This window comes from Callospermophilus lateralis, chromosome 1 (assembly GCF_048772815.1).
Source record: "Callospermophilus lateralis isolate mCalLat2 chromosome 1, mCalLat2.hap1, whole genome shotgun sequence".
Lineage (NCBI taxonomy): Eukaryota > Metazoa > Chordata > Mammalia > Rodentia > Sciuridae > Callospermophilus > Callospermophilus lateralis.
In genome coordinates, this window is record NC_135305.1 from 121,979,952 (window position 1) to 121,999,780 (window position 19,829).

At 39.8% G+C, this 19,829-nt stretch overlaps 1 protein-coding gene across 3 annotated transcripts in view; it reads right to left on the reverse strand.

Annotated features, from left to right (window-relative positions):
* Positions 1–18,843, reverse strand: part of Pisd (phosphatidylserine decarboxylase) — a 116,663-nt gene extending 97,820 nt beyond the window's left edge. For 2 of the 3 annotated variants that reach the window (XM_076838084.1, XM_076838094.1), the window contains exons 1-3: positions 18,755–18,843; positions 8,190–8,269; positions 4,414–4,589 (exon numbers count right to left, since the gene is read on the reverse strand). In XM_076838084.1, the coding sequence (XP_076694199.1) occupies positions 4,414–4,589; positions 8,190–8,269; positions 18,755–18,819 (321 nt within the window). In that variant the 5' untranslated portion in view covers positions 18,820–18,843. Of the gene's footprint in view, positions 1–4,413; positions 4,590–8,189; positions 8,273–18,754 lie in introns of those variants that run through there. The other variant, XM_076838129.1, reaches the window with a different exon arrangement.
* Positions 18,844–19,829: the final 986 nt, after the last annotated feature.

Sequence of the window (19,829 nt, forward strand, 5' to 3'; positions counted from 1 at the left end):
AAGACTTATACACAAATGTTCACACTAAATTTACTGTATATATAATAGGCAAAAGCTGCAATTAGTTAACTAAGTATCCCCCCAACATGGAGGATTAAAAATAACTTGTAGTAGCCAGGCAGAGTAGTGCACATCTGTAATCCCAGCTATTCAGGAGGCAGATGCAGGAGGATAACAAATAGTTCAAGGCCAGCCTCAGCATTTAATGAGGTGCTACACAACTTAGTGAGACCATCTCAAAAAAAAATTTATGGTGTATCTGACAAACAGAATACAGACAGTCCCACATTTTGATGCTCTGACTTTACAATGGTACAAAAGTGTTACTGACACATTCATTGAAAAACATACTTCATGTTTTTTTAAATATTTAATTTTTAGTTGTAGCTGGACACAATACCTTTATTTTATTTATTTACTTTTATGTGGTGCTGAGGATCAATCCCAGGGCCTCACACATGCTAGGCGAGCGCTCTACCACTGAGCCAAAACCCCAGCCCCATACTTCATATTTTGAACAATAATATTTTCCTGGCCTAACAATACGTATTAAAATACTCTCTCAAGATGCTGGGCAGTGGCATCAAATTGCATGTCCCAGTCAGCCATGAAATCACAAGTAAATAACTGATAATCTATAGTGTACTGTGTTGCTAAACTATGATGTTCAATAGATTAGGTATATTAAATGCATTTTTAAAAAATTTTTGATAGCTTTATCAAGATGCAATTTCATCAAAAGTCAAGAAGCACACATACTACCCAGCACCAAGGAATGAAAACCCAATACATGCAATAACATGGATCTCCAAAACATTATTCTCAGTGAAATAAACCATGTATAAAAGAGTTTACTGTATGATTTCATATATATAAAATTGTTAAAAGACAAATGTATTGTGACAGAAAGTGGTTCAGTGGTTGCCTGAACCCAAGTGCAGAGACACTGATTGAAAAGGGGCAAATATCTTGAATGTGGCAGTGGCAGTGGCTCTACAGGAATATACGTTTATCAAAAAGGATATATTTAGGCACAGCATGATAGCATGCCTGAAATCTTAGACACTCAGAATACTAAGACTGGGTGATGGCAAATTCAAGGCCAGTCTGGGCAATCTAGCAAGACCCAGTTTCAAACTAAAAAAAAGTCTTCATAATTTTCCTTTTTCTTATAGTGCTAGAGATTGAACTCAGGGCCTTAATCATGCCAGGCAAGTTCTCTATCACTGACTTTTTATATCCCTAGCTCAGTAAAGATCCTTTTTTTAAAAATAAAATCAAAAATTAAATTTAAAAAAGGAGAGGTTTTACAGAGAGATATGTAAGAAATATTAAAAATACTTGCTTGCTCTGGAGAATGAGAATGGCATTAGTAAACAATCTCTTCTCTACCATTTAAATTTTTATATGAGTACTTCACAATTTAAAAAACTATTTCATTCAAAACAAAAATTAAGCCAGATGGAGTGGCACACTCCTGTAATCCTAGCAATTAGGGACGCTGAGGCAGAATCACAAATTTGAGGCCAGCCTCAGCAATTTATCAAGGTCCCGTCTCAAAAACAGGGGGTGAGGTTGAGCTCAGTAGGTTTAATCCCTAATACCACAATACATACACAAAACATACACACACACACACACATGCCATACCACAGATTTAGAGGCTTCTTTACCTTTTCTAAACCTCCAGGGGTGAGATTATAGAACTCATTATTTTTAAAATTCCCCAATGACTGATGGTCAGTCAGATCTGGAAAATCTGGAAAATCTATTTTTCATTTGCAATGACAGTGATGAAGTGGGGAAGGGACTAGGACTCAACTCAAACTGCCAATTAAGGTTTCTCCTCAACCTGCTGCCTCTCCTAAAATCTTATAAAGTCCAGACCATTTCCTCTTTCCAAAATGAAAAGCTTGAGTCTTACTTTAAAAATCCAGGAGTGGTCCTATGACCATGTTACTCAAACAAAGGAACAATATCTAACTTAAGCCCAGTTCTTTACCAATAGATGGGTTTGAGACCTCACACTGCATGATGCCACTCCACTCCAGAGTCTCCTGTCACTGTCCAGCCCTAGACCTTATGAGATAATTCACCCTGCCCTTTTTACAAATAATCATTTTGTGCATATCAAATTAGTATGGCAGCAATCCCAATTATACAAAGAGTAAATGCTAAAAAACTATTGGTACTGGGCTCTTATGATTTTTGGAAGCGGATTTCTTCCAAATTTAGATTTTCATGGAATACCTTTGAAATGAATGGGAATTTCCTGAAAATACACAAGCTCATTACAGGAAGAGTCGACATAACAAATGCCTGTGGTCAAAGAGACCAGCTTGGGTCTGACATTTGCATGGTGTCAGACAATCACAGTATTGTGCTACCCATTTTACATTACATTTACTTTATTAGTTTAATGGAGAATTATATACTTAAGAAGGAAACTGCCAAGATCATAGGAGACAAAGCAGCACATTTTGAAAGTATGACTCACATATGTCAAAATTACCCCTTCATAAAAAGGTTCCTGTGATATACTACCAGAAAACTTTTTTTTTTTTTTGATCTGAGGTAATTATTATAAAGTCCAAGGTTATATGAACAGACCAATGGTATAGGCACATGGGCAAAGGGAAGAACTACAGACAGATATCTCCTAATGTAACTGCTACAATATGAATCTGAATGGCCAGCTGACTAAGTCACAGTTTCACAGGATTCAAAACATAAGTGAGCAGGATGTGGTGGTGTATGCCTGTAATCCCAGCGACGTAAAGGACTGAGGCAGGAAGATCACAAGTTTGAGATCAGTCTCAGCAACTTAGCAAGGCACTAAGCAACTTGCTAAAACCATGTCTCAGATAAAAAGCTGGGAGGTAGCTCAGTAGTTAAGTGCCCATGGGTATCCCTCCCCTACAAAACACAATACAACACAAGTAAAATTCTTATACTGAATTCTATTGGAGAAAAATATTCAAAACCAAAATCCAAAAGAGAATTTTGGGAGGAAGTCTACTGTATAGCATGCAACGCAAATGGCAACAAAACTTCCATTTTTTTTGGCAGGGAGTTGGTACTGGGGCTTGAACCCAGGGGCCTTTTACCACTGAGAATCCCTAGACCTTTTATTTTTTTTATTTTGAGACAGGGTTTCACTAAGTTGGTGGGGGTCTTCTAAATTGCTGAGGCTGGATTCAAATTTGCAATCCTCCTGCTTCAACTTCCCAAGTCTGGGATTACAAGCATATGCCACCATACCTGATAAAAAGGATTTCAAAAGAACCTGTGTTGAAGCTGGAAGGCACCTCAGAGTCATGTTCCAATGCAATCTGCTTTTTTATAGTTAAAGACAAAGAGAACCAGACAGAAAGTGACATGTTTAATTTCACATAGCTACAAAGGATACTGACTGGGACTTGGCATCAGGATTCTGACACCTGTTGCTGTAGTTTCTATCTGACTGGATTCAGTGGAGCTGGAACAACAATATGAAGTGGTTCAAGAGAAGATCCAAATGCACTATTCCCTTTCAAATACCAGAAAGCTTCAATTTTTACTCCCTCTTTTGTCTGCACTAATGGGACCTATTATTGGTTCTTTGATATTTTAGATTTTTCTTTTGTTAAATTAAGAATGCAGAGAAGGCAATTTTTTTGGTGGGGTTGGGGAATACTGAGGATTAAACTCAGGGGCATTTCAACCACTGAGCTATATCCCAGGCCTATTTTGATTTTATTTAGAAATAGTATCTCATTCAGTTACTTAATGCCTCACTTTTGCTAAGACTGGTTTTGAACTCGAAAAGTTCCTGCCTTAGCCTCCCGAGCCACTGGGATTACAGGCATGTGCCACTGCACCTGGCAAGAAGGCAATTTTTAAACTTACACCTTTATGCTAAATTTCAATATTAGAGTGTCTGTTCATAAAGCAGAGATGAATAAGACAGTTTATTATATAGGATACAAGGTTCAACAACAGTGCAGATTGTTCCTGTTATGTGAGTATGATTGGTGGAGAGCATTCTGAGCAATAATAATGGAATCTGATTATTTCAGTCTGGTTCCTGAGAACTAATCCACATCACAAAAGTCTACCCTCCTCAGACCAAGAAGTGCAAAAACAGTAGAATAGTCAGGATGTCAGCACCAATGTAAAACATAAACATTGAGGATTTCAACAGCTAAAAATTTCTACTTGGCCCTTGAAGACAGCAGGAGTAGGGCAGAAACAAAAGAGAAACCGGACATGACACCAAAGGTATGACTCCAATATTTGGCCAAAACCCACTGGAGTCATGAGCTCCAAGAAAACAAATTTGACTTGTTCAAATATTTCAACGTTGGGGCAATTTAGAAAGCAACAGACAGCTGTGCTGGATGAGACCTGTAGGTGGTCCCACCTTATTCCTACCTCCCAGTTACCGGCAAGTTTGGGTGGAATCTCCAGTCCCAGCTTCTCCAGCTCTCGCTCCCTATACTTTTCATACTGCCGGTACCCTACATAACCGCTTCCTGTTGCTAACAGAATAGGCAAGGGGCGCAGCCGGAATAAGGTTCGGGCAGTGGCAGTGTGAACTTTTCTGGTATCTGTAACAAAAAAAACAAAAACAAAGAAACAGAAAAAAATTTTGAGACTGGGAAACAGGAATAGGAAAAAGTCATGCAAACCTAGCACACACCAGAGAGCCAGGAAAAGTCAATGCATTTCAGAAGGCCTCACACAGTAAAGATAACTGAACTCATAAGATATCTGAGAGGTAGGTGCAACCCTGCATCAATACTGAGAGTCTTCTGTCTCTAAAGTATATCAATTAGTAAAAGAAAAAGACAGGCATTGTTTCTGTGGAACAACAATGTACCTTCATTCCCACTACAGTCACAGAATTTAAGACAAAAAACACAGAATCTCAAAGAGATCCAGAAACTAATCAAGGTTGCTGAGCTGGCTACCAGTAGGTCCAAGACTCTTACCCAGGGCTCTATGATCTTCCTTTTACAAGATAGGCCCAATTCTGATCAGGCACTGGTATTGTGAAATATAAAATCTCATAAGTTCTTACAATTCAATAAAAAAAAAAGAATAACCTGGGGATGGGGAAGTAACCCAGTGTAAAGTACTTTCCTAGCATGTTCCAGGTCCTGGATTTGATCCCCAGCACCACATACATAAAAAAATACAACCCAGTTTAAAAATGCATACAAGATTTAAACAGACATTTCACCAAAGATTCATGAATGGTCAATAAGCACAAGAAAATATGTCCAACATCTGTTTAGGGCTGAATTGTGACTCACCAAAATTTATATGCTAAAGTCCTTATCCCCTAGTACCTCAGAATGTAATGTTGGAGAAAGGGTCTTTATAGAGGTTATGAAGTTACAAGTAAGGTTGTCAGGGTAGGTCTGAATCCAACATGAATGGTATCCTCACACAGTGGGGAAATTTGAAAAAAGACACGTACACAGGGAGAATAAGGATGAAGGAAGAGATCAGAGTGATCTACAAGCAAGGAATGTTGAAAACAGTCAGCAAATCATAAGTTAGGTGAGATGCATGGAACGGATTCTCCCTCACAGCCCACAAGGAAGCAACCCTGTTGACATTTAATCTTAGACTTTTAGCTTCTACAAATACAAGACAATATATTTCTGCTGTTTGCAGCACTCTGCTACAGCAGCCCTAGCAAACCAAGATAACATCACTAGCAGTCAGGGAAATACAAATAAAAACACAAGATACACTTCACACCAAGATAAATATTGGAAAAGATGTGGAGAAACTAGAACCCTCAAACACTGCTGGAGTGAATGTAAAAAGGGACAGCCACTTTGAAAACCAGTTTGCAGTTTCTCAAAATATTAAACATAAAGTTTCCAGTTCAATCCCCAGCACAGCAAAAAGAAAAACAAACAAAAAAAGTTACCATATGGCCCAATAAGTCCACTCTTAGATGTATGCCCAACAAAACCGAAAACAAAATACAATCGTAAAAAAACTTGTACCTGGGCTAAGGTTGTGGCTCAGTGGTAGCATGCTTGCCTAGCATGCATGAGGCACTGTGTTCAATTCCCAGCACCACATACAAATAAATAAAATAAAGGTCCATCAACAACTAATTTTTTAAAAAACTGTACATAAACATTCATTTAGCACCATTATTCATAATAGTAAAATGAAAAAACAAAAACAAAACAAATGCCCATCAACTGATTGGAACAGAGAAATAAAATGTGGAATGGCCATGATACTGTAAATGATATTCCATTTACAAATAAAAAGGAATGAAGTAATGATACAGCTACAGTATGAACCTTAAAAACATGTGAAAGAAACCAGCCACACAAGGCTGCATACTAAGTTGAGCACAATCCCAACAACTTGGGAGGCTGAGGCAGGAGGATCCAAGTTTTAGTCTGGCACATGCCTCTAATCCCAGCAATTTAGGAGGCTGAGGTAAGGGGATTGCAAGTTCGAGGCCAGCCTGGGTAACTTAGACCCTGTCTCAAAATAAAAAACTAAGGATTGGGGATGTAGCTCAATAATTGAGCACCCCTGGGTGTAACAGGGCATAATAATAATAATAGGGCACCCAAGAGCATCCCCTGTGCCATGAAACAAAGTGGCTGTAATCTGTATGATTCTGTTTATGTGAAATGTCCAGAATAGGCAAATTTGTAGACATAAAGTAGGCTAGTGCTTACCAAAGTCTGGGAGTAGGGAGAAATGGGGCACGGCAGCTTAACAGATAAAGATCTTTTATGGGTACGGGGAAATGGGCAAGTGGTGATGTTCATATAAGTCTGAAAATACCACTGAATTATACATTTAAAAGGGCATATGTTATATGAATTATGTCTCAATAGCTGTTTTATTCCAATACACAATGGAATATGATTTTGTCTTTATTTATTTTTTTTTAATAATTGAATTTTCTTTTTTTTTTTAAGAGAGAGAGAGAGAAAGAGAATTTTAATATTTATTTTTTAGTTTTCGGCGGACACAACATCGTTGTTTGTATATGGTGCTGAGGATCGAACCCGGGCCGCACACATGCCAGGTGAGCGCGCTACCGCTTGAGCCACATCCCCAGCCCTGATTTTGTCTTTAAAAAAAAAAAAAAAAGGAAGCTAGGCACGATGGTGCATGCCTATAATGCCAGTGGCTTGAGAGACTGAGGCAGGAGGATTCTAAGTTCAAAGCTGGCCTCAGCAACGTAGAGAGGCCCTAAGCAATTTAGCATGACCCTGTCTCAAAATAAAAAATAAAAAGGACTTGAGGATGTGGCTAAGCGGTTAAGTGCCTCCAGTTTTAATCACTGGTACAAAAAAAGAAAAAGGAGGAGGAAAATCTGCTATTGTGGTAAGATGGATAAACCTATAAGCAAAGCAACTAAATATTGTACCTCTGAAGAAAAGACTTTTCAAAAAGCAAGAAAATAGGGGGCTGGGGATATAGTTCAGTTGGTAAAGTGTTTGCCCAGCACTCACAAGACCCTGGGTTCAATCCCCAGCTCTACCAAAAAAAAAAAAAAAAAAAAGAACTGGGGGTTGTAGCACTTGCCTGCATGTGTGAAGTACTGGGTTTAATCCTCAGCACCACATAAAAATAAATAAATTAAATAAAGGTATTGTGTCCATCTTCGACTAAAAAAAAAAAACATTTAAAAAGCAAGAAAATACCTGTTTTTCTTTTTCTGAATTGCTTGGGACTAGAAAACTATTGTACCTTCCACACTGAACCGGCAGCTTTGATTGACTTGTCATACTCTACTAAATGTTTTCTGCTGGGTGCCAATGCTTGCTTATAAGTGTGAACCAGGAACAATAAAACTCTCTTTGAAGAACAATTGGCCTAAATACCAAAATGTAAAATACACAAACCTCTTGACTGAGCAATCTGACCTCTAGAAATTTATCCTGAAGATACACAAAGATATATTACTATAGGATTATCTGTGGTAGAAAAAGACTAGAAACAAATGTCCAATTACAAATGGTACAGTCATAGAGTATTATGCTGCTAACAACAATAATGAAGTAAAAGAGGCAATGCTTTGGTGATGACTAAGTGCCAGGAATGCTACATACTTCACAGACTATTTAATGCTAACAATAACCCTATATTTATTCCAATTTGAGCACACTGAGACACAGAGAAGACTGGCACAATCTCCAAATGTTCCTTACCTGTGTTAAAAGCTCGAAGGGGCAACTTCCATAAGGACTGTAGGTAATGGCTCAGGGAAGTGTTTCCACAGTGACAGAAGCTATAATCAAACAAAAATGAATATTAAATATTTTTCTCAAAATTAACTGAGCACTGTGGCACACAACTGTAACCCCAGCTACTAAGGAGACTGAGGCAGGAGAATCACAAGTTCAAGGTTAGCCTCCACAACTTAGCAAGACTCAAGTTTCAAAATAAAAAATAAAAAGGACTGCAGGGACGAGCATATTGGCACACGACTATAATCCTAGCGATTTAAGAGACCGAGGCAGGAGGATTGCGAATTCAAAGCCAACCTCAGCAACTTAGGAAGGCCATAAGAAACTCAGTGAGACTCTGTCTCTAAATAAAATGCAAAAAAGGGGGCTGGGAATGTGACTCAGTGGTTAAACACCCCTGGATTCAATTGCCAGTATCAAAGGAAAGGACTGGGGATGTATCCCATAGTATAGTGTCCCTGGATTCAATCCCCAGCACCCAAAAATTAATCAATCAATTAATCAATTAAAAATAAAATTAGTAGGGCTAGGGTTGTGGCTCAGCGGTAGAGCGCTCGCCTCGCACGTGCGAGACCCTGGGTTCGATCCTCATCACCATATAAAAATAAAAAAGTGAAATAAAGGTGTTGTGTCCAACTACATCTTAAAAATAAAATATTAAAAAAAATAAAAATAAATAAAATTAAATTAGTGATAACACCAACTGGCAACATGTGAATACAGTTTACAGACCAAATAACAGTACTGTACCAGTTAATTGCTTGGTTTTTGACAATGCACTATAATTACATAAAAGAAAACCCTTGTAGGAAAAAAGCTAACATAATTTATAGGTAAAGAGCTGTCAAGTCTGCCAGGCACAGTGACACACACCTGTAATCCTAGCAGCTCAGGAGGCTGAGGCAGAAGGATCATGGGTTTAAAGCCAGTCTCAGCAAGAGTAAAGTGCTAAACAATTTGGTTAGACCCTGTCTCTATAAATAAAACACAAAATAAGGATGAAGATGTAGCTCAGTGGTTGAGTGCTCCTGAGTTCAATCCCCGGCACTGCCCCGGCAAATACACAAAATAAAATATAAAAAGGGTTGAGGATGTTGCTTAGTGGTTAAAGCACCCCTGGGTTTAATCCCTGGTACCAGAAAAAAAAAAAAAAAAAAAAAAAAAAAGAGCTGTCAAGTCTGCAAGGTGCTTTCAAGTGTTTAAGAAAATATAAACAAAAATACACATACAAGAAACAAGAAAAATAAAACAAATATGGTCAACATTTGCAGAATTTGAATAAAGGACTTTTGGGATTTCTTTTTTTTTAACATTTATTTTTATTTTTTCAGTTGTAGGTGGACACAATACTTTTATTTTATTTTTATGTAGTGCTAAGGATTGAACCCCGTGTCTCACATGCTCGGCAAGTGCTCTACCACTGAGCCACAACCCCAGTCAAGTCTGCCAGGCACAGTGACAACATTTGGGATTTCTATGTATTATTTTTTTTTTTGAGAGAATTTTAATATTTATTTTTTTAGTTATCGGTGGACATAGCATCATTGTTTGTATGTGGTGAAGATCGAACCTGGGCCGCACGCATGCCAGGCGAGTGTGCTACCGCTTGAGCCACATCCCCAGCCCTTCTGTGTATTATTTTTATAATTTTCTGTAATCTGAAACTGTTTCACAATAAAAAAATCTTTTTCCCCATTAATTAAGCATAAGATCATGATAAGGAAGAATACCAGCATTCTTACACAAAGCCATGTGTTTCTGTATGTCATAAGAAGAGCTGTACATAGATCTATAAACACCTGAACCCTTAATCTCTAAGATTCTAATATTTCTGGTGGCTGAATTTTTTTTTTAATTGTAGATAGACACAACACCTTTATTTTATTTACTTATTTTCATGTGGTGCTAAGGATCAAACCCAGTGCCTAGCGCATCCTAAAAAAGCACTCTACCACTAAACCACAACCCTAGCCCATGAAATTTTAATGATTTTAAATGTTTATACTGGAGAAAAAAAAGTGGCAAAAAGAAAACCACATTGAACTAATCTAATCTATGTCAAGTCTGGCTGGTTCAACTGGTTTAAAATTTTTTGAATTATCTTTTGTGGCTGCTTTGCCAAAAGAGTTTTATTGACAGAATGGCTAGGTTTCAAAAATACTGAGAAAAAACTTATCAATTATTTTCACAGCTTTAAGATTGAAGAAAATTTATTTTTATTCAGTTGTTTATTCTTCTTTGTTTCATAAATATCCCCTCTCTTTCTTTCTCCTCCTCCTTCTTCTTCATTTGCAATACAAGGAAGTGAACCCAGGTTCTCACCCGTGCTAGACAAGCTGGATTATATCCCCGATCTTTTCATCTGTCTGTCTGTCTGTCTGTCTATCTATCTGTCTATTTTTTGCTATACTAGAAACCCAGGGGTGCTCTACCACTGAACTACATCCCAAGCCCTTTCTTTTAATTTTTGAAACAGGGTCTCACAAAGTTGTGAAGGCTGGTCTTGAATTTATGATCCTCTTGCCTCAGCCTGATGAGTAGTCTGAAATCAGAGGTGTGTGTCACCATACCAAACTCAAACATCGCAATCTCAATTCAGGTAATACTTTGGTTTTCTAAATACTGACCTGAAATGTAAAAGTAAGTAAACTGTATTCTTGTTAGTAAATGTTTCTTTTTCTTTTTTCCTTGGAACCCTTATGATAGAAGTAATAATTCACTCTATTATAAATATCTAAATTGATATTTGTGAAAAATAGAACTGCATTTAAAATATACAATTATACTATAATATTTATGTTCATGGATATTTAGTTATGTCATATAGGTATCCTATAAACTGTATCAGATTTAGGTACTTTTATTTTTTCCACATGAAATTTTCTTCACTTGAAAACACCCTTGGGGGCTGGGGTTGTGGCTCAGCAGTAGAGCGCTCATCTCGAATGCATGGGACCCTGGGTTTGATCCTCAGCACCATGTAAAAAATAAATGAGTGAAATAAAGGTATTGTGAATAAATATTTAAAAAAAAAAAGACCTTTGGGCTAGGGTCATAGCTCAGTAATAGAGTATTTGCTTAGCATGAGTGAGGCACTGAGTTCAATTCTTGGCACCGAATATAAATAAATAAACAAACAGAATAAAGGCCCACTGAAGATTTTTAAAATATTTTTTTAAAAAACACCCTCACTCTCACATCATGATACTGTGACTAATGTAATGAATATTATATTCATTCTCTAGGCAAATGAGGTTTGTATGGGGAAAAAGATTTTTGCCAAGATAATCACCACCCCCAAGACCAGACACAACAGCTATTAATACCAAAAAGGATGCATTTGAGAATATGAAAGTTATCCCAGCACTGACCAGTGCTCATCTCTTAGAATGGATACTTTCACTACAAAAGAACGACTTTAAAAATCCTGTTTTCCAAACAGAATTAGACTGGAAGTATAAAAACAGACTAAAGGGTTGTCGAGCACTGGCATGGCCCATGCCTATGATCTCAGTGACTTAGGAGGCTGAGACAGGATGATCACCAGTTTGAAGTCAGCCTCAGCAATTTAGCAAGGCCCTAAACAACTTAGTGACACCCTGCCTCAAAATAAAAAAATAAAATAAAAAGGGCTGGAGATATAGCTGGAGCTATAAAAAAGCATTCCTGGGTTCAATCCCCGGTACCAAAAAAAATGACTACAGGAAAATTGCTGTGTTGTATAAATTACAGAGAATCACTTATCCACTATGACTGGCTGCTCAGCCCTCAGGTGATTTGTATATACATCTTCCCCCTCAGGAACCTGCCTGAGAATGGAATGTTCAGCTTTCTTATACATTGCTCAGTCCTAGCTCCTGGAACAAATGTCTGGCAAATGTCCTATTATATCAACTTGTTACTTATTACTGGATTGTCCCTGTTTTCATTTTGTATAAAAATGCTTTATTTCTCCAATTTACATAAACACTGTCCACCATGCTTCTTTCTCTAGTTTCCATCTCACTTTTCTTCTCTCCATTACAAGCTCTTGAAAGAGCTACCTGTATTCATTGTATCACTTCCTTGCCTCCCATCTTCTCTTAATCCTACTCAATCAGGCTTTTGTTCCTATCATCTCACCTATGGTCAAGATCACCAACAGAGCCAGGCACAGTGGCGCAATGCCTGTAATCCCAGAGGATCCAGAGGTTGAGGCACGAGGATCCTGAGAGCCAGCCTCAGCAATTCAGCCCGGCCCTAAGCAACTTTGCAAGATACCGACTCAAAATAAAAAGTTTTTTAAAAAGGGCTCAGGATGTGGGGATGCAGCTCAGTGGTAAAGAGTCTCTGGATTTAATCTCAGGTACCAATCAATCAATCACTAATAATCGCCTAACACCTCAATTTTGCAAATACCAATGCATACATCTTTTTTGTTTTTAATATTTATTTTTCAGTTTCTGGTGGACACAACATCCTCATTTTATTTCTATGTGGTGCTGAGGATTGAACCTAGCGCCCGGCGCATGCCAGGCGAGCATGCTACGGCTTGAGCCACATCCCCAGCCCCAATGCATACATTATGGGTGTCACCTTACTTGATTGCTCAGAAGCATAACACAGTTATCTTACTCTCCTTTGAATTCAACCCTCATTTGACTCCTGGGATCATGAGTTTTCCTCCTACCTTTCTGGTCCCTCTGGTTTCCTACATGGATGACTTCCCCCACTATTCCTCTGGGGACTTCCAGGTCTGTTATTTCCAACAGGCTACCCAACATTCCCACTTGGAGTCATTTCAAACTGATTTCATCCAAAACAGAATGCCTGACCTTCTCTAACACATCTTCAACCTACTCCTCACCCAAAGTTCTCTGTGGCAGAGACAAACCAGATGTTTATCAAATCTGTTTCCTCTTCATTTCCCAGCCTTCTTTCCAGCAAACTGTGAGAACCATTAGGATTTTCAGGCTCAAGCAATCCTCCTGCCACTATCTCCAGAGTAGCTGGGACTACAGACAACTACACCTCTAGGCTTTCTGCTTTTATCCTGATTGTTGCAGACAAACATACAGATGTTGGGAAGCCACATGTTAAAAGATGGCAGGAGAAACCAGGCACAGCTGCGTGCACCTGTAATCCCAGCAGCTAAGGAGGCTGAGACAGGAGGATCAAAGGTACAAAGTCAGCCTCAGCAACTTAGTGAGGTGCTAAGCAACTCAGTGAGACTCTGTCTCTAAATATAATACAAAATAGGGCTGGAATGTGGCTCAGTGGTCAAGTCCCCTGGATTCAATCCCTAGTACCAAAAAAAGAAAGATGGCAGGAGAGCAAGGCATGGTGGTGCACACCTGTAATCCCAACAACTTGGTGGCTGAGGCAGGAGGTCTGCAAGTTCAAAGCCAGCCTCAGCAACTTAGTGAGGCCCTAAGCAACTTAGAATCTGTCTCAAAATAAAAAAAAATAAAGGGCTGGAGATGTGGCTCAATGGTTACATGCTCCTGGATTCAACTTCAGGAAGGAAGAAGAATGGAGAGAGGAGAGAGGAGAGAGGGAGGGAGGGAGGGAGGGGAGAGGGGAGAGGGAGGGAGGGAGGGAGGGAGGGGAGAGGGGGGAGGGAGGGAGGGAGGGAGGGAGGGAGGGGAGAGGGGAGAGGGGAGAGGGAGGGAGGGAGGGAGGGAGGGAAGAAAGAAAGAAAATATGGCAGGGGATTTTGTCCCAGGAGTCCTGCTTATAGAACAAGTGCCTCACCAATCAGGACCACCCAAGATTTATAAGAGCAAAAAATAAACGTCTACTATGTTAAGCTACTGAGGATAATATTGGGTTTCTTTGTTACACTACTAACATTACTATAATTAATCTATCATTCAGAAAATGGTATAATCACTCACCCAGAAGCTCAGGTCAAAACCCTAAGATTTTATTTTTTAATTTTTTTTCAGTTGTTGATAGACCTTTATTTATTTTTTATTTATTTATATGCAGTGCTGAGAACTGAACTCAGTGCCTCACACATGCCAGGCAAGTGTGCTACCGCTGAGCCACAGCCCCAGCAATAACCCAAGTTTTTTTTTTTTTTTTTTGGTGCCAGGGATTGAACTCAGGGGCACTCAACCACTGAGCCACATCCTCAGCCCTATTTTGCATTTTATTTAGAGACAGGGTTTCACTTTTGCTGAGGCTGGCTTTGAACTTTTAATCCTCCTGCCTCAGCCTCCAGAGCCGCTGGGATGACAGGCATGCACCACTGCACCCAGCAAAACCCTAAGATTTTTATTTTATCTTATTTTATTATTAGGTTCTAGGGATCGAACCCAGAGCCTATTGTATACTAGGCAAGTCTCTAACATTGAGCTATACCCCCAGTCTCTAAGACACATTTTTAAGTTCGTTCTTTCTCACCATCCATATTGAATCCACTAGCAAAGCATGAAAACTACCCTGAAAGTATCTCTTAATCTACCCATTTCTCATTTTTCATCCCTACCACCACTCTCACTTTAGCCCAAGCCACCTTATCTCTCACTTAGATGACTGTAATACGAGATCTCCCTGCTTCTACTCTTGGCCCTCCATATCCTATTTGTCACGAAATAGCCAGAGAGAGCTTTTCCAAAGAGAAAATAAGACCACATCCTCCCTTTTTTTTTTTTTTTTTTTTGGTACTGGGTATTGAACTCAGGGACACTCAACCACTGAGCCACATCCACAGCCCTCTTTTGTATTTTATTTAGAGACAGGGTCTCACTGGGTTGCTTAGCTCCTCAGTTACTGAGGCTGGCTTTGAACTCATGATCCTCCTGTCTCAGCCTCCCCAGACACTGGGATTATAGCATGAGCCACTATGCCTAACTACATTTTCCATCTTGCTAGCCTCTCAGATCTTCTGGGCCTTCTCCTCTCCTTCTTCTCATTCATTCCTTTTTTTTTCCCCCCAGTACTGGGAATTGAACCCAGGAGTGCTCTACCACTGAGCTACATCCCCAGCCTTTTTCTTTTTTTTTTTTTTTTTAATTTTAGCTGGTGGTCTCACTAAGTTGCTGAGACTAGCCTCAAACTTATGATACTCCTTGCCACAGCCTCCAGAGCCCCTGGGATTACAGTCATACACTCTTGTTACTCTTCATACACATGTGCTCCTCTGTGTATCTTTGAACTTGCTGTTTATTCAACTGGGTACACACCTCTCCTATGTGGCTTACTCCTTATCAATCTGTTTTCTGCTTAAACACTTCCTCCTTTTTTTCCTGACCACAGTACACTCAAGACTTGCCCCTTTGGAGCACTCTCTAACTCCTTAATTACCTTGCTTTATTTTTTTATAGTCCTTTTCACTACTTAAAAAGAATGGATTCTGTATGTACTCACTTATTTGTTTAGTGTCTGTATCCCTTGACAAAGGCAGGTGTTTGTTTTCTCACCTGACTTCACAGCAATGAGATTAAGCCCAAGAGAAGTGAATGTATAGGTTCAATTTAATGTCTCTTCTACATGGTAAACTCATGAGGGCATCTTGCAAGCAGGTGATTAAACTCCATCACGAGGCACTCGATTCTGACTGTGGCTCAAATCCTAGCACTGCCACTAATTTTCTGTGTAGCCTTAAGCCTCAATTTCTCTACCTATAAAAATAGGATCCCTCTCATCAGAAGTAAGATAAACATGTAAAACCCTGAGCCCAGAGACTGTCATCTACTTACATGATGGCAGGTGGGGCAGATTACATATTATCTACTTACATATTATTATGAAAAGTTAGAGTTGAGGGCTGGGGTTGAGCAGCTTGCTTAGCATGTGTGAGGCACTGGGTTTGATCCTCAGCAACACACACACACACACACAAAATTAATAAAATTATTAACAAAAAAGTTAAGAGTTGATAGTGAGCTGGCACACACTGGAATGCCCATTTCAAGTATTTATGACCAGGGTCCACCCTGACTGGTCTCTCCACCATGTCATTATTGTAAAATATTTTTAACATTCCCTCCCTGGTGGTAACACTTTAACCACAGTTCTTACATCTATCTCTGCTGCTTTCAAAAGCTGTGAAAGTTTTTATAAAACTGAACTAGCAGGGCTTTATCCCAACATTCTCTCTTCAATTAGAATATCTGGTAAATATCTACTAAATTGTAAAGTTCTTTGAACCTAAGCCCCCCAACACTTTTTTTTTTGGGGGGGGGGGTACTGGGGATTGAAACAGGGGCACTTGACCATTGAGCCACATCCCCAGATCAATTTTATATTTTATTTACAGACAGGATCTCACTGAGTTGCTTAGCGCCTCGCTAAATTGCTGAGGCTGGCTTTGAACTTGCGATCCTCCTGCCTCAGCCTCCAAGCCGCTGGGATTACAGGTATGCACCACCATACCTGGCCTAAGGCCTATTTAAAAAAAAATTTTTTTTTAAAGTTGTAGATGGACACAATGCCTTTATTTATTTATTTTTATGTGGTCCTGAGGATCGAACTCAGTGCCTCATATGTGCTAGGCAATCGCTGTACCACTGAGCCACAATCCCAGCCCTTAAAGCCTATTTTAAACATATCTTTTAATTCTTCATTTCCTCACTTTCCCCTCCCTGTCCAATGGTTGCTGGCACTGTGGTTTGCAGTGACAGGTATGCCATAAATATTTGTGAATGTAAGTCTTACATAAGCAACCATTCCTTAGGTACTATTTTCCAGACATGCCTGAACCTAAGAATTACCTGAGATACTTGTAAAAACTATAGTTGACAGCACTCCAACCTACTGAATATGAAACTGGTAGTAAGACAGCAACATATTTGGGAAACTCTATTTCTAATAAACATCCAACCTATTCTTTTATCAAATGAGATTAAGAAACATTGCCCTAAATTATCACCCAAAATGTTGCTTTCTCTGTTCTATCATATCACATCCATTTACTGAAAAACTTTCCTCCACTATGAGGCTTTCATCTGTGTTTCTCACAAGCAGATACTTACCACTTTACTGAAAACTAATGGATATAGCTGGGCCTGGTGGCACACGCCTGTAATCCTAGCAACTGAGGAAGCTGAGGTGGGAGGATCATGAGTTCTAAGGCCAGCCTCAGTAACTTATCCAGATCTCCTCGCAAAATAAAAAGGGCTTGGGACATGGCTCAGTGGTAAACTGCTCCTGGGTTTAAGCCCCAATACCAAAAAGAAAAAAATAAAAACTCAAGGAAATGTTATCTTTTAGAGTTTGTATATGTATGTCAATGTAGTTCCTATCTTGGATATATAAAATCTTTGAAATTTAAGAGTTCTTATTGTAGGCAAATCATCATCCTTCCCACTCACTGCACCTAAATCAGTCTTATCTACCTACCTACACTGGTACTAAGGATGGCTAATTTCTTAATGATGTTGAGTGAGGCATCCTACCCACTATCATTTTCTTTTTAAATTTAGGAGTGTCATTTTTTAAAATATGTCTAATTCCTGTAGATGAATTGATGGCTGACTCATTAAAAAAGCATACCTGGTGATATTATTGAAAAACCTACAGAACTTCCTGTACAAATCTTAACAGTTACCACCAGAGCCTCCTCCTGAGAAAACTACATCATTTCTGAATAGTTAATGATGGAACAGAAAAACTTTTATAGCAAGGCCAGTTTTGGTTTCTGTTCCCTCTCAAATCAAATCTAGTATACATTTACTCTCCCAAACTACAATAACTCCCTTCCTGTTGCCGCATAAGCTTTGGTCAACACTAACAAAATTAACTCACTGGAAATTCAAAAATATGGTCTGTCTCTGAAACCTTGAGTAGTTGACTCCCGAGCCACAGTTACCAACATTTTAATTCATTTTCTGAGAGTTCAAATACTTCCAAGCTATTTCTATGCAACAACTGCCCTGCAGCCTAAGGGAAATACTGAGAAACAGGTACCTGGGTTGGAGTCCTGGGTCTGCTACTGACTGGCTGGGTGAACTTGAGCAAATCTTTCCTTTTCTCAGGACCTCAATCTCGTCAATTCCAAAAAGAACTAGCAGTATTCATAGGACCTTTCAGGTCTCTTCCATCTCTAAAAACCTCATAACTAGGGGTCGCCAGGATAATCAAGACCACAATCTCATAAAATTATTTTTGAGATGTCCAAATTTAACCCTCTCGCTTCAGAGACAAAGAATCCGAAATGAAAGTCACCTCCCAGTCCAGTGCTTGTCCCACATCACACTGCCCTGCTAGGAACATGAACATCTAAGAAAAAGCTGTAGGCTCCGTCTCGATTCTGAAGACGGGCAAGCAACGTATCCCATCTATTTTGTTGAATCTTATACACTTTCACCTAGCTGGGAAGGGCAAAGCGAGGGAGTTTAGGCCACATCCCAATTAAATCCTGACCGCCCTATGCAGTGGTAATTTCTTCTGCCCCCAGCTCCATGTGAAGGTGGCTCCGTCCGTCTTCACTCGAACCCATCTCAAGGAAAACCCACGGTAAAGAAACGACTCCGCTCTCCCGACCCTCGCTTGGTCCAGGTCTGCCTCCGCTCCAAGGAACTCTCCCTGCGCTATTGTACCTGCTCCGCCAAGACGGGACTCCACTCAGTAACCGTAGACACCGCCGCCCCACGGCCGCCGCCATCTTTTCTCCACCTTCTCAGGAGACCACGCCCCTTCACACGCCGGGGCGCACTCGCCTGGCGTCACGAATCTCTAGTTCAGAGGACCAATGAGAAACACCAAGGCCTAGAGCAGAATCAACTAAACCCGGCCTTCCGGCTGCACCCCCACCTCCTCCAACCACCCGAATTCCGGAATCTCCGGAGCCTGGTAGGGCGAGTGTGAGCAATAGAGGTGACCCTGGGCGTATTGATGTCAAACCTCTTTCCTCCCTCTGTTGTGCTTTTTCGCTTGTCTCTGGAAAATCAGAGGCACCCAAGGTCCGAGAAAGTTGTATCATCTGATGTAACTCACATATAGGGAAACCGGGCACCCACGATTCAGCTACCATTAAGTGCCAGGTTCTGTTGGGAGCATTTTGGGTGCATTCGGTCACATCTTTCTCACGTCCCACCGTGGTGCTGTCAGGGAGACTAGACGCAAGTGGTATTGGATCTCCCAGAAATGCAACAAGTCGTCAAACTAGGTACTTGATGTGATGATGCTTGTTCCTGCTCTTTTCAGTTTTAAGGGAAAGGCGAATTTTTAATTGTACCTGCCGCTTTTTACTAAGCACCAACTTAGAGACCTGCAGCTATTCCTTAGGCAGTATCACCATTATAAGATGAAGTACCTGAGGCCCTGGGAGGTTAAGCAACATACTGAAGGGCACAGAACCTGCACGTGCTCAGAGGCTATGAAGTAAAAAAGCCAAATGTGAATGTGTCTATGATTCCAAAACCCGTCATCTAAATATTCTTCCTATATTAAGCCCTGTGCCCTAAATTTCCTTTTGCTAAGTTACTAATCACTTTTACCTTCACCAGTACTTCACTTGTACTAGGGATTGAACCCAGGGATGCTTTGCCACTGAATTACATCCCTTTTTATTTTATTATTATTATTATTATTATTATTGTTGTTGTTGTTGTTTTATTTTGAGACAGGATCTCTTGCTAAATTGCTTAGGGCCTCGCTAAATTGTGAGGCTGG